General features: G+C 45.8%; 1 protein-coding gene across 1 annotated transcript in view; it reads left to right on the top strand.

Moving 5' to 3' along the window:
- Positions 1–12,212, top strand: part of CSPG4 (chondroitin sulfate proteoglycan 4) — a 195,435-nt gene that overhangs the window by 151,836 nt on the left and 31,387 nt on the right. Inside the window, 3 exon segments of the mRNA XM_030186859.1 lie at positions 1,632–1,763; positions 4,079–4,251; positions 6,006–6,189. Coding sequence (XP_030042719.1) covers positions 1,632–1,763; positions 4,079–4,251; positions 6,006–6,189 — 489 coding nt within the window.

Raw genomic sequence — 12,212 nt, 5'->3', positions numbered from 1 at the left:
TATCCCCGCCTCCCAACCACCAGCCCCGCCTCCCGATCTTGACTAAGCTCCTGAGGATCCATTCCTTCGGCACAGGATTCCTTTATGCTAGGCCACTCCTCCACATGTTTATTCACACCTTCAAAATATATAGCAAATTGGTAAAACAATACTTTGCTTGATTTTATAGATAGATTTAAAAATTACAAATAATAGATCTGCAATTTCATTTTTTAGTTCTATCACTATTCTTTTCTCCTTTGCGCATGGAATTTCTATCCATAAAGATTCCAAGGCATTTTTTTAGTGCAGAACTTGAATTCTATTTGATTCAAGGTCCTCTTTAAAATATAGCACTACCCCTCCACCACTTTGATCCACTATCAGGCACATTTTTAAAAGAGAAGGGCGCTCATCTTCCGACACAAATCGGGAGATGTGCGTCCTTCTCCCAAAGTCGCCCAAACCGGCATAATCGAAAGCCGATTAACGCAGGGATGACCAAAGTTCCCAGGAGCATGTCGGAAGCATAGCGAAGGCAGGACTGGGGCGTGCTTAAGAGATGGGCATCCTCGGCCGATAATGGAAAAAAGAAGGGCGTCCCTGACGAGCACTTGGCCGACTTTACTTGGTCCATTTTTTTTCACAACCAAGCCTCAAAAAGGTGCCCGAACTGACCAGATGACCACCAGAGGGAATCGGGGATGACCTTCCCTTACTCCCCCAGTGGCCCTCCCACCATTAAAAAAACAACTTTAAAACATTTTTGACAGCCTCTATGCCAGCCTCAAATGTCATACCCAGCTCCCTGACAGCAGTATGCAGGTCCATGGAGCAGTTTTAGTGGGTGCAGTGCACATCAGGCAGGCGGACCCAGGCCCATCCCCCCTCCCTTTTACACTTGTGGTGGTAAATGGGAGCCCTTCAAAACCCACCTGAAACCCACTGTACCCACATGTAGGTGCCCCCCTTTCACCCCTTAGGGCTATGGTAGTGTTGTACAGTTGTTGGGAGTGGGTTTGGGGGGGGGGTTGGGGGGCTCAGCACCCAAGGTAAGGGAGCTATGCACCTGGGAGCAATTTGTGGATTCCACTGCAGTGCCCCCTAGGGTGCCTGGTTGGTGTCCTGGCATGTGAGAGGGACCAGTGCATTATGAATGCTGGTTCCTCCCACGACCAAATGGCTTGGATTTGGTCGTTTCTGAGATGGACGTCCTCGGTTTCTATTATCGCCGAAAACTGGGGACGACCATCTCTAAGGACGACATAAGGATGATCATCTCTAAGGTCGACCTAAATGTCGGGATTTGGGCGTCCCCGACCGTATTATCGAAACGAAAGATGGACGCCCATCTTGTTTCGATAATACGGGTTTCCCCGCCCCTTCGCCGGGACGTCCTTAGAGCTGGGCGCCCTTAGAGATGGTCGTCCCTGTTCGATTATGCCCCTCCACATCACTGTAATATAATTTGTATCCTAGAATGACAGTGTCTCATTGGTTATCCTCCTTCCACTAGGTCTCAGAGATGTCTATTACATCTATGTTTTCATTTAGTGCTATATATTCTAACTCTCCCATTTTGTTTTTTTAGGCTTCTAGCATTCGTATACAGATATTAATGAATCACTTCTTCCCTCCTCCTCTTTCTGCAGGACCCCTTGATGGTGGGTTCACATTTGATGTCTCTGATGGAGAAAATGTATCCCCTGGGCATTTTTTCACTGTGATAGCCAACAAGCTGGCCATCACTATGGAAACCAAACAGGATCTCACTGTGTGTCCGGGTGAGTTACCTATGGCACATAGAAATTGAGCCAATCTAAATCCAGCCAGTGGAACTATGAATGTTTTCATTTAGGTTTTTGAATTTGTATCATGCTAGATATGGCTAATTGTCATATATTTAATATGCATTGAGACAAATTTTGGTCTGTAGTAGAATATAAACTGTAATTGTAATATATGCATATAACTGCCAAAATTTCACCTAAGGGGCATAGTTATCAATGTGAGCTACTGGTAAGACTTGTTATTTTACCATTAACTAATGCTAGGTTAGTACAGGTCCCCTTTTATGCAAGGAGACTTAGTTACTAATAACTGACATTAACAGGAAAATAACGTCTTAACCATAGCTCACATTGATAACTACCACACACATAACCAGTGCATTTTTTCTAGCAAAAAAGGTGCCGGTACTCAAATGCTAGGCCACCTTTCAGGGGTGGGGTGATCACTGACGAACCCACTCCACAATAGCCAGCCCCCCTGCAACCAGTCACAGAATCTATGACAAGGCAGAATTGGTGTGTAGAGCCTGAGCTCTTTCATTAAAACTTGGGGTCCATGGGGTAATTTTAGCAGGCAATGGAAAAGGTGCCAGTACTCAGTACCCCCAAGTACTCCCTCAAAAAAAGCCCTGCACATAACACATAATTGGAAGGGGGATGTACACATGGGCAGGGTTCAAACTCGTGTAACTTATAGAATACTGTAAGTTATGCAGGTATCTGCAACAGGAGGGAGGAGGACGACCCTGGAACTCAGAGGGAGGGAGGGGGGACCCTGGAACTGGGAGGGAAGGGGGGCCCCTGGCACACACTCTCATTCTCACACACACACTCTCTCTCTCTCTCTCTCTCACAGACATACTCGCACCCAGTCTCACTCTCTCTCTGTCACACACACACACTCGCACATTCACTCTCTCTCTCTCTCACAGTCACTCTCACACACACTTTCTCAAACATACACACTCCGAGGAAAACCTTGCCAGCGCCCGTTTCATTTGTGTCAGAAATGGGCCTTTTTTACTAGTGACACATAATTGGAAGAGGGATGTACACATGAGCAGAGTTCAAACTCGTGTAACTTATAGAATACTGTAAGTTATGCAGTATCTGCAACAGGAGGGAGGGGGACGACCCTGGAACGCGGAGGGAGGGAGGGTGCACCCTGGAACTGGGAGGAAGGAAGGGAGGGAGTGAAGGGGGGTGGCCCTGGCACACACTCTCATTCTCACACACACACACTCTTTCTCTCACAGACACACTCGCACCCAGTCTCACTCTCTCTCTGTCACACACACACACACTCATGTAACTTATAGAATACTGTAAGTTAAGCAGGTATCTGCAACACTTAGGTGCTAACAACCAGCTCTATGGCTGGCATTAAGTGCTTATGCCTGAATATTAGATGCATATATACCCGGTTAGGTTTGTATTCTATAATGGAAGTATGTTTCTATGTTTCTTTATAGAATAGGCTCCTACCAGACATCCTGTCATAGAATTGCCTTCACGAGATTAGTTTGGTGTATAAGAATTTTAAAGAAATAAAAGATATGACATTGAGCTAGATTTCAGAGCATGCAAACTCTCAAAGGGAAAAGCTCTGTAAACTTCATATCACAAAGGTGAAGGTCTGTTGTTCTACTTGGTCATAGTCTGTCACTAAAGTGATATAACCAAGTGTTAGGCAGAAGATGAGTATATGAAGTTAACTTTATACTCTCTAATCCACCACCCCCCACCCTCATCCACCTCCCCAGCTTTAGTTTTGGCATAGGATAAGCCCTAAGTTCTCAAACAGGCTTTCTGGTTTCTAATGTAGCTGTGACAGGTTCCATTTATGTCTAGTAGGTGACCTATTAAGGTGCTCTCACACCTGCTCTAGCTGTTATTTCACTCAGTTCAATGGCATGTCACTCCGATATAGGATTAGTCTCTCCTTGCAAATGCTATCCAAGCAGTTTTCATTAGTATATGTCATACTAATATTAATGAGGAGGGACCTTCAACTTGAAAATATTCTGTTATTTTTTTAGGTTTACATGCAAAAATATTATTTTAAAAGAGGACAAGAAGAGGGGGATCCCTCAAAAGCAATGCTAGGGAAGCCCTTTTACACTTTGACGGATCATAGAGAAAATTAATGCTGTTACAAGTAGACTCTTATGAGTTATCAGTACTGTGATTACAGTGGGAAGTTCACTAGCTGTGCAACTATAGATCTGTGTCAGCAGATAACATTTCAGCAATCTATTCCTCTTATATATTTTCAATGTTAGTTACACATTTGTTCATGCTTTCATAAGGAACCCTTCAGCCAATCACAAGCCAGAACCTAAAGGCTGTGACCAATGATAATGTGACTACCTCTCAACACTTGTTCTATGTCATTGATGAGCCGCCTCGTTTTGGCAAACTGGTAAATGACGAGTGGACAGGTAGCAAGGCAGAAAGATTGAGAAACTTCACTCAGTCGCAGGTAAGTCTTTTTCATTAGTCTTTCCAGTTGAGTTAACTATACTGTTTATGAAAATAAGGAACAAATAGCACTGTCTTTGAACCAGGCACTGTGTGGACAGGGGCCATGATTTCTTCCCATACATGCAACTCTGCCAATGCATCGTAACCCATTCCTGCAGCGTATCTGTTACTTAAACAATGGCCATCTCTTGGTAGGTAGCTACCTAGTATGTTGAACAAGGGTGGTGATTTTATGATGTGAACCAGTGTCTTGCTTTGCCCATCTCGCCATATTTTTTCTGCAAATCTGATTTCTGGAACAACTATAGCTGATATTGCCAAATTGTATTGTCATCATCACAGTATGTTTCCTAGAAAGTGGCTCTTTGCGGTTGATTGCTAATACCAAGGATTGAGACCATAAAGAATAAGATGCCTGAAAGTTGTCCTCTTTCAGTATTTTCTCCTTTGATTTTAAGTGTTACTTGTAAACACTTAAGACAATATTCAGTCATATATCCAGATAAATTGCTTAAGGATGTAGTTGACAATGTGAGCTACCATTAAGACATGTTATTTTACGACTACCTCGTGTTATTTTAGCATAGGTACCATTTTATGCAAAGAGACTGAGTTACAGAGAACCTGGGTTCAGGGATGGATCACAAGTTTGTGGGCCCCTGGGCCAACTAGCACCTAGGACCCTCCCTTTTCCCAGCCATAACTACCAAGACATAGTTTTACTCTCCATCACACAAGGAACACAATACATTCATAATATCAAGGATCTAGCTCATTGGCTGTTGTACATGTAATTAGTAATTACAGTCTAAGATCATCGCCCATCTCTGCTGCAACTTCTGGCATTAAATTTCCTTCCTCCTCCGAGTCTGACTCGTTTCTTGCCTGACCACAATCCATCGACAAACACACAAATCCAAAAGACAATATTGATTTCACATTTTTTAACAATTCTAATTCTTTTATATCTTTTTCTTTTCAAAACTTACACTTAGCAGCCCCACTAAAGGCTGACGATCCATTTAACAATAACAGTATCGACAACAACTGACAAAATGACAAATGACATAAATGACATAAGTGGAAGTAGGTTGTATAGAGTATGAAACATAATCCATGTAGATATTGGTAGATGGAGGAAAGAAAAAACATTGCTTGGTCAAGTTACTGTTAGTGTTATAGGGTATTGACAAGAGCATTAATAAATGGCAAATGTCAGAGTTTCAGCAGAATTTATAAATAGATTTATTAGGTTCCTGAAAAACACATCCACTGAACTATACAGGTAGGCTGCTATGCAAAGCCCAGCTTGATAATGAGAAGGGCCCCCCCCCCCCCCCCCCCAGACTTTTGGGCCCAATAGGCCCATGTGGGGATCTGTTCCTGCCTGGGTTAACATTAAAATAACCTGTTTTAACTTTAGCCCACATTGATAACTTCCACCTCACTCGGGCCTATCCACAGGTATTCAGTGGCACTATCCAAATGGTATCACTGAATATCCTTACAGACCACCTCAGCCCGATCTGAATAGTGCCAGGGTGGTCTGGGGCAGAGCATGAACAATTAGGAGTTATCCGGTTAGAAGCAATATTGAGTCCATGAACCAGATATCTATCCGGATAAAGTTAGGACAGCAAAAAGGCTGTGCCAGCTTTATCCAATTTGCTATTCGGATATTCAGCGCAGCACTACCATTACTGGAATAAAGAGAGCTTTTTTGTGTGTGTCTGTTTTGTCTTCTAAACACAGGTTGATGCAGGAGTTATTTTTTACCTCCATGAAATACCCCAAGTCCCATTCTGGATTTCCTACGATGTCTTTCGCTTCCGGGTTGTTGCATCCCCTGCAGAAACAGATCTCCTCACCCTCCAGATCCCCATATCATTTGAAGAAGCCTGCCCCCAGCGTTCCACCCGCCTATGGAAAAACAAAGGTAAAAGTTAACAAATAGTTTGTGCAACCACGTACAAAGTTTTGCATATCATTTTATCAGAGTGCTAAGATCATATTCCATGTAAAAGTTATCTGTTGATGGGAAATGAGTATTTCATTTTCCTAACACCCTGGACTCAAATCTTGCTTTATAGCAGGGGCGTAGCCAGACTTCGCCAGGAGGGGGGCCAGAGCCCGAGGTGGGGGGGCACTGTTTAGCCGCCCCCCCCCCCCGAGCTGCCACCGCCGCTGCCACCACATCGGACCCCCCCCCCTGCCGGCCTGCCCACGATCCCCTTCAACCCCCCCTCCCGCCATCAACTCTCCCCCACCGTCGCCGCCCGCCCCGTCGCCGCAAATGATACCTTTTTTGAAGAGAGACTTCCTTCCGCGCTCGAGTAGCGCCTTTCTTCAACGAAGTTCCGGCAATCAGCTGTTTCGATGCCGGCGACGCTGATCGCCGGAACTTCGACTGGGACAGACTGAAGGTCCATCAAGCCCAGCATCCTGTTTCCAACAGTGGCCAATCCAGGTCACAAGTACCTGGCAAGATCCCAAAACAGTACAATACATTTTATGCTGCTTATTAAATAAGCAGTGCATTTTCCCCATGTCCATTTTAATAATGGTCTATGGACTTTCCCTTTAGGAAGATAGCCAAACCTTTTTTAAACCCTGCCAAGCTAACTGCTTTTACTACATTCTTTGGCACATTGAGTGAAGACAAATTTTCTCTGATTCATTTTAAATTTACTACTTTGTACCTTCATTGCATGCCCCGTAGTCCTAGTATTTTTGGAAAGAGTAAACACGTGATTCACATCTACTCATTCCACTCCACTCATTATTTTTTAGACCTCTATAATATATCCCTTAGCCACTTCAGCCTTTCCTCATAGGGAAGTTGTGCCAGAATTTTATTTTACTTTTTATATAATTTTCCCAGGTGTAAAAAAGAGGCAACAAAAATTGATAAAGGGGAAAGGCTTAGCAGGTTAGGGCTTTCAGCTTAGGGAAGGCATGTGAATTGTTTATAAAATCATGAGTGGTACAGAAAAAGATAATTTAAAAAAAAACATTTTTTTTTGTATCAAGCAATACTGGACTAAAGGAGAATCCATGAAACTAACAAGTAGCAGATAGCAGATTTAAATCAAAATAGTAATTTTTTCAGTCAGCAAACATCTGGGCTGTGGAATTTGTTGCCACAGAATGTGATCAAGGCTAGCAGTACAGCTGAGTTTAAACAAGGTCTGAACAATTTCTGGAGAGGAGATCCATAAAAGTTGACTAGCCAGATAGACTTGGGTGTTTGTACTTCACACTGCTGGGAGTGAGTAATAGGGTGTGGACTTTCCTATATAGGATCTGCTGGGTTCTTCCAAATGACCCAGAGGGGCTCAAATGACCACTGGTCTCTTCTGTTCTTAAGGGAGAGTCATTCTCTTTTTCACCTGGGTACAGACAAAGACTGCTAAGATACAGAGATTCCCACTGGCTCTCTTCAACAACTATGAGAAACCCAGGAGTGACTGCATTTCTTCTGATGAAGCTGCGATGAATCACTCAGAGGGAATATACAGCTTCTCTGCTCTGGACACTGCTTTCTGACTTCATACAATCTTTAAGAAACTAAAAAAACTGAAATCCACAGGACCTTTTCTAATTTAGACAGCCCAAGCTTTTAATTTAGTGTGTAGTTATTTAAAATCATTTCTAATCTGCTTATATTCTGAGCAGAGTAGAAAATACACCAGGCATAATCAAAAATCGATATTATACAGATCATACATAAATCACACAAACAGCCTTCAATCATATAAAACTCAAATTTTCTATTTATAGTCCAACAACGAATCAGACCATCTAGGGAAATGTTTTTTTCCCTTTTATATTTCTTTTGTTTGTTCTTTCTTTCTTGAAGTTGCCAGATATTTCTGCAGAAAGGTGATATACATTCACTGTCTCAGTAACATACAGTGTTATCAACCAATCAAAGATCTCCATTTATGGCAAACCAAACCCTCCCATGTGGTACAAGAAAGCCTCAGTCACCCTAGTGTTAACACAACATTCTTGTAGTTTATCCTGAGGCCATTACCAGGTGTTCTTCACTTTCACTTGGTGTCCTGTGCTGCAATAACAATGATAGTCTTCTCTCTGAATGTGAGATTGAAGGTCAAGTCCTGTTTTAGGGATTAATATCATCAGCCAGGGCCGCCAAGAGGGGGGGGGGGGGCAGGAGGGACAAAATTCCCCGGGCCCAGGCCTCCAAGGAGAGCACGGCGCCGGGGTCAGGCCACCGGTGCTGCAGTCCCCGGTCTCACCTGCCTGCCCTCGGCTCCGTCCGCCACCAGGCCTCCTGCATTAAGATCAGCAGAGCCCCAGCTCCATTTGGAAAGGCAGATCACCTCCCTTAGGGCCCTCACTGTGTCCCGCCCTCGCAGAAACCGGAAGTTACATCAGACGAGGGCGGGACACAGTGAGGAAAGGCCAGAAGCATAGGCGTAGACTGGGGGGGCGAGGGGGGGCAATGCCCCCCCAAACGACGATGAGGCGCCGCCGCGCCATTAGTTTAAAAAAAAAAAAACACATGCACGCATGCGCTCCTCTCCATCCACTTGGCTTCCCTGCTCTCTCTGTCTGCGTCCCGCCTTCCTCTGATGTCAGAGGAAGGCGGGACGCAGACAGAGAGGGCAGGGAAGCCAAGCGGAGTAGCGGACGGAGAGGAGCGTGTCCGTCTACCCCTCTCTCTTCCTCCCACCCTCCGGCGCAGGCAGCAGTCTTTTTCAGCGTTCCTGGCAGCGGTAGCGATGTACACGCTGCCTTCGGCTCTGCCCCAAAGCCTTCTCTTCAAGTTCCTGTTCCCGCATAGGTGGGAACAGGAACTTGAAGAGAAGGCTTCCGGGGCAGACCGAAGGCAGCGTGTACATCGCTACCGCTGCCAGGAACGCTGAAAAAGCTGAAGACTGTTGCCTGCACCGGAGGGAGGGAGGGAGGAAGAGAGGGGGTAAACGGAGTCACCATCTTGGCCCTCGCGGGGGGGGGGGGAGCAGAGGGAAGATGGATGGGACTGGGAGGGGTGGGAAACAGAGGGAAGGAGCAACAGATGGATGGGACTGGGAGGGGTGGGGAGCAGAAGGAAGGAGCAAGAGATGGATGGGACTGGGTGGGGTGGGGAGCAGAGGGAAGGAGCAACAGATGGATGGGACTGGGAGGGGTGGGGAGCAGAAGGAAGGAGCAAGAGATGGATGGGACTGGGTGGGGTGGGGAGCAGAGGGAAGGAGCAAGAGATGGATGGGACTGGGAGAAGTGGGAAGCAGAGGGAAGGAGCAGGAGATGGATGGGACTGGGTGGGGTGGGAAGCAGAGGGAAGGAGCAGGAGATGGATGGGACTGGGAGGGGTGGGAAGCAGAGGGAAGGAGCAGGAGATGGATGGGACTGGGTGGGGTGGGAAGCAGAGGGAAGGAGCAAGAGATGGATGGGACTGCGAGGGGTGGGGAGCAGAGGGAAGGAGCAAGAGATGGATGGGACTGCGAGGGGTGGGGAGCAGAGGGAAGGAGCAACAGATGGATGGGACTGGGAGGGGTGGGGAGCAGAAGGAAGGAGCAAGAGATGGATGGGACTGGGTGGGGTGGGAAGCAGAGGGAAGGAGCAGGAGATGGATGGGACTGCGAGGGGTGGGGAGCAGAGGGAAGGAGCAACAGATGGATGGGACTGGGAGGGGTGGGGAGCAGAAGGAAGGAGCAAGAGATGGATGGGACTGGGTGGGGTGGGAAGCAGAGGGAAGGAGCAGGAGATGGATGGGACTGCGAGGGGTGGGAAGCAGAGGGAAGGAGCAAGAGATGGATGGGACTGGGTGGGGTGGGAAGCAGAAGGAAGGAGCAAGAGATGGATGGGACTGCGAGGGGTGGGGAGCAGAGGGAAGGAGCAAGAGATGGATGGGACTGCGAGGGGTGGGGAGCAGAGGGAAGCCTACTGGAAAGAAGACACTGAATAAAACAGAAGACACTGGGACCAAAGCGAATAGAAAAAACTAAATGATCAGACAACAAAGGTAGATAAAAGTATTTTATTCATAATTTATTAATTGAAATGTGTCAGCTTTTTGAAATGTGCATCTGTGATATTTTGCCTGTAAATTCAATTCCTTCCTCCACATTAGCATATTCATTTGCATATGTATATATGCAAATGATATGCTAATATGCTCCGCCCATTCTTTGCCCCCCCCCCCAAATGAAACAGTCATAAGTACATAAGTACATAAGTAGTGCCATACTGGGAAAGACCAAAGGTCCATCTAGCCCAGCATCCTGTCACCGACAGTGGCCAATCCAGGTCAAGGGCACCTGGCACGCTCCCCAAACGTAAAAACATTCCAGACAAGTTATACCTAAAAATGCGGAATTTTTCCAAGTCCATTTAATAGCGGTCTATGGACTTGTCCTTTAGGAATCTATCTAACCCCTTTTTAAACTCCGTCAAGCTAACCGCCCGTACCACGTTCTCCGGCAACGAATTCCAGAGTCTAATTACACGTTGGGTGAAGAAAAATTTTCTCCGATTCGTTTTAAATTTACCACACTGTAGCTTCAACTCATGCCCTCTAGTCCTAGTATTTTTGGATAGCGTGAACAGTCGCTTCACATCCACCCGATCCATTCCACTCATTATTTTATACACTTCTATCATATCTCCCCTCAGCCGTCTCTTCTCCAAGCTGAAAAGCCCTAGCCTTCTCAGCCTCTCTTCATAGGAAAGTCGTCCCATCCCCACTATCATTTTCGTCGCCCTTCGCTGTACCTTTTCCAATTCTACTATATCTTTTGGCCAGAAGGGAGGCGATCTGCCTTTCCAAGCGGAGCTGAGGCGTTGCCGATTTTAATACAGGGGGCCCGGTGGCGGACGGAGGTGAGGGCAGGCAGGTGAGACAGGGGACTGCAGCAGTGGCGACGGGGGGCAGCGAGGGCAGGGTCAGGGGGGTGGCAAGGGTAGCAGCGGGGAGGGGGTGGCCTTGCCCCAGGCCCGGCTTAGCCTCTCGGCAGCCCTGTCATCAGCTATCTGCCTGCAATGAAATTCTGGCCTCTTGCAAAGGAAGCTCTACCAAGCACTGAGCCAAATTTATTTGAAAAACAAAAAAAAAGGGCACATAAATATCTTAGCATCCGGGCTGCCCCAGCTGACTGGAATTCCTGCTCATGAACTTCAATCCTGTGAAGATTCAGGCTTGAGTTTAATGGCATAATGGCAGAGGACTCTTGGGAAATGAAGCAAAGACCACTGACCATTTTTATTCATGGCTCTGTACAAGTACACTGACCAAAGTAACTGGAAAGGCATTTTCAAAAAAACATCTGTCAGAATTAGAATGCTTACCTCATTGTGTCCAAAAAAGATCCATCTTAGAGCTATTTTCGAACAGAAAAAATGTCTGGGTTTCCATTTCGAAAATGGCTCTAAGATTTACGTATCTTCATAGAAGGCATCTAAAAAGAGGATCCATTTTCCAAACTGACATGTCCAACTTATAAACACCAAAAAAACAGGCACTAGAATGTCTTTTTGGCATCATTTTAAGAGAAATGGCCACACAGACAGTCCTGTAGATCAGAGGGGCAGCATGGTGGTCAGTGCAGTAGACTTTAAACAATGGCACTCAGGTACAATTTATAGTAACATAGTAGATGATGGCAGATAAAGACCTGTACGGTCCATCCAGTCTGCCCTTATTTTGTATTGTGAGCCCTCCAGGAACAAAATTAAAGTTACTGTACCTAACTGTACAACATTACAATCGCCTTCCACCCTACAGGTGGCTCCTATGTTTAGGCACAGTAGTAATTTGGTGGTTTTGGAGGGATCACAATTTCCATCATGAGATAAATGGTTAAAAAGAGCTAAAAGGGTCAGCAACAAAAGTTAAAGCAAGCATGGGCGTTGTTTAAAATATCATTGTGGAAGCCCAGACCAGATGTATTCCACATATTAACAAAGATGGGAAGAAGAGCAAATGACAGCCAG

This window comes from Microcaecilia unicolor, chromosome 1 (genome assembly GCF_901765095.1).
Source record: "Microcaecilia unicolor chromosome 1, aMicUni1.1, whole genome shotgun sequence".
Lineage (NCBI taxonomy): Eukaryota > Metazoa > Chordata > Amphibia > Gymnophiona > Siphonopidae > Microcaecilia > Microcaecilia unicolor.
The sequence above is the reverse complement of the archived record's forward strand: the minus strand, read 5'-3'. Positions and strand labels throughout refer to the sequence as shown.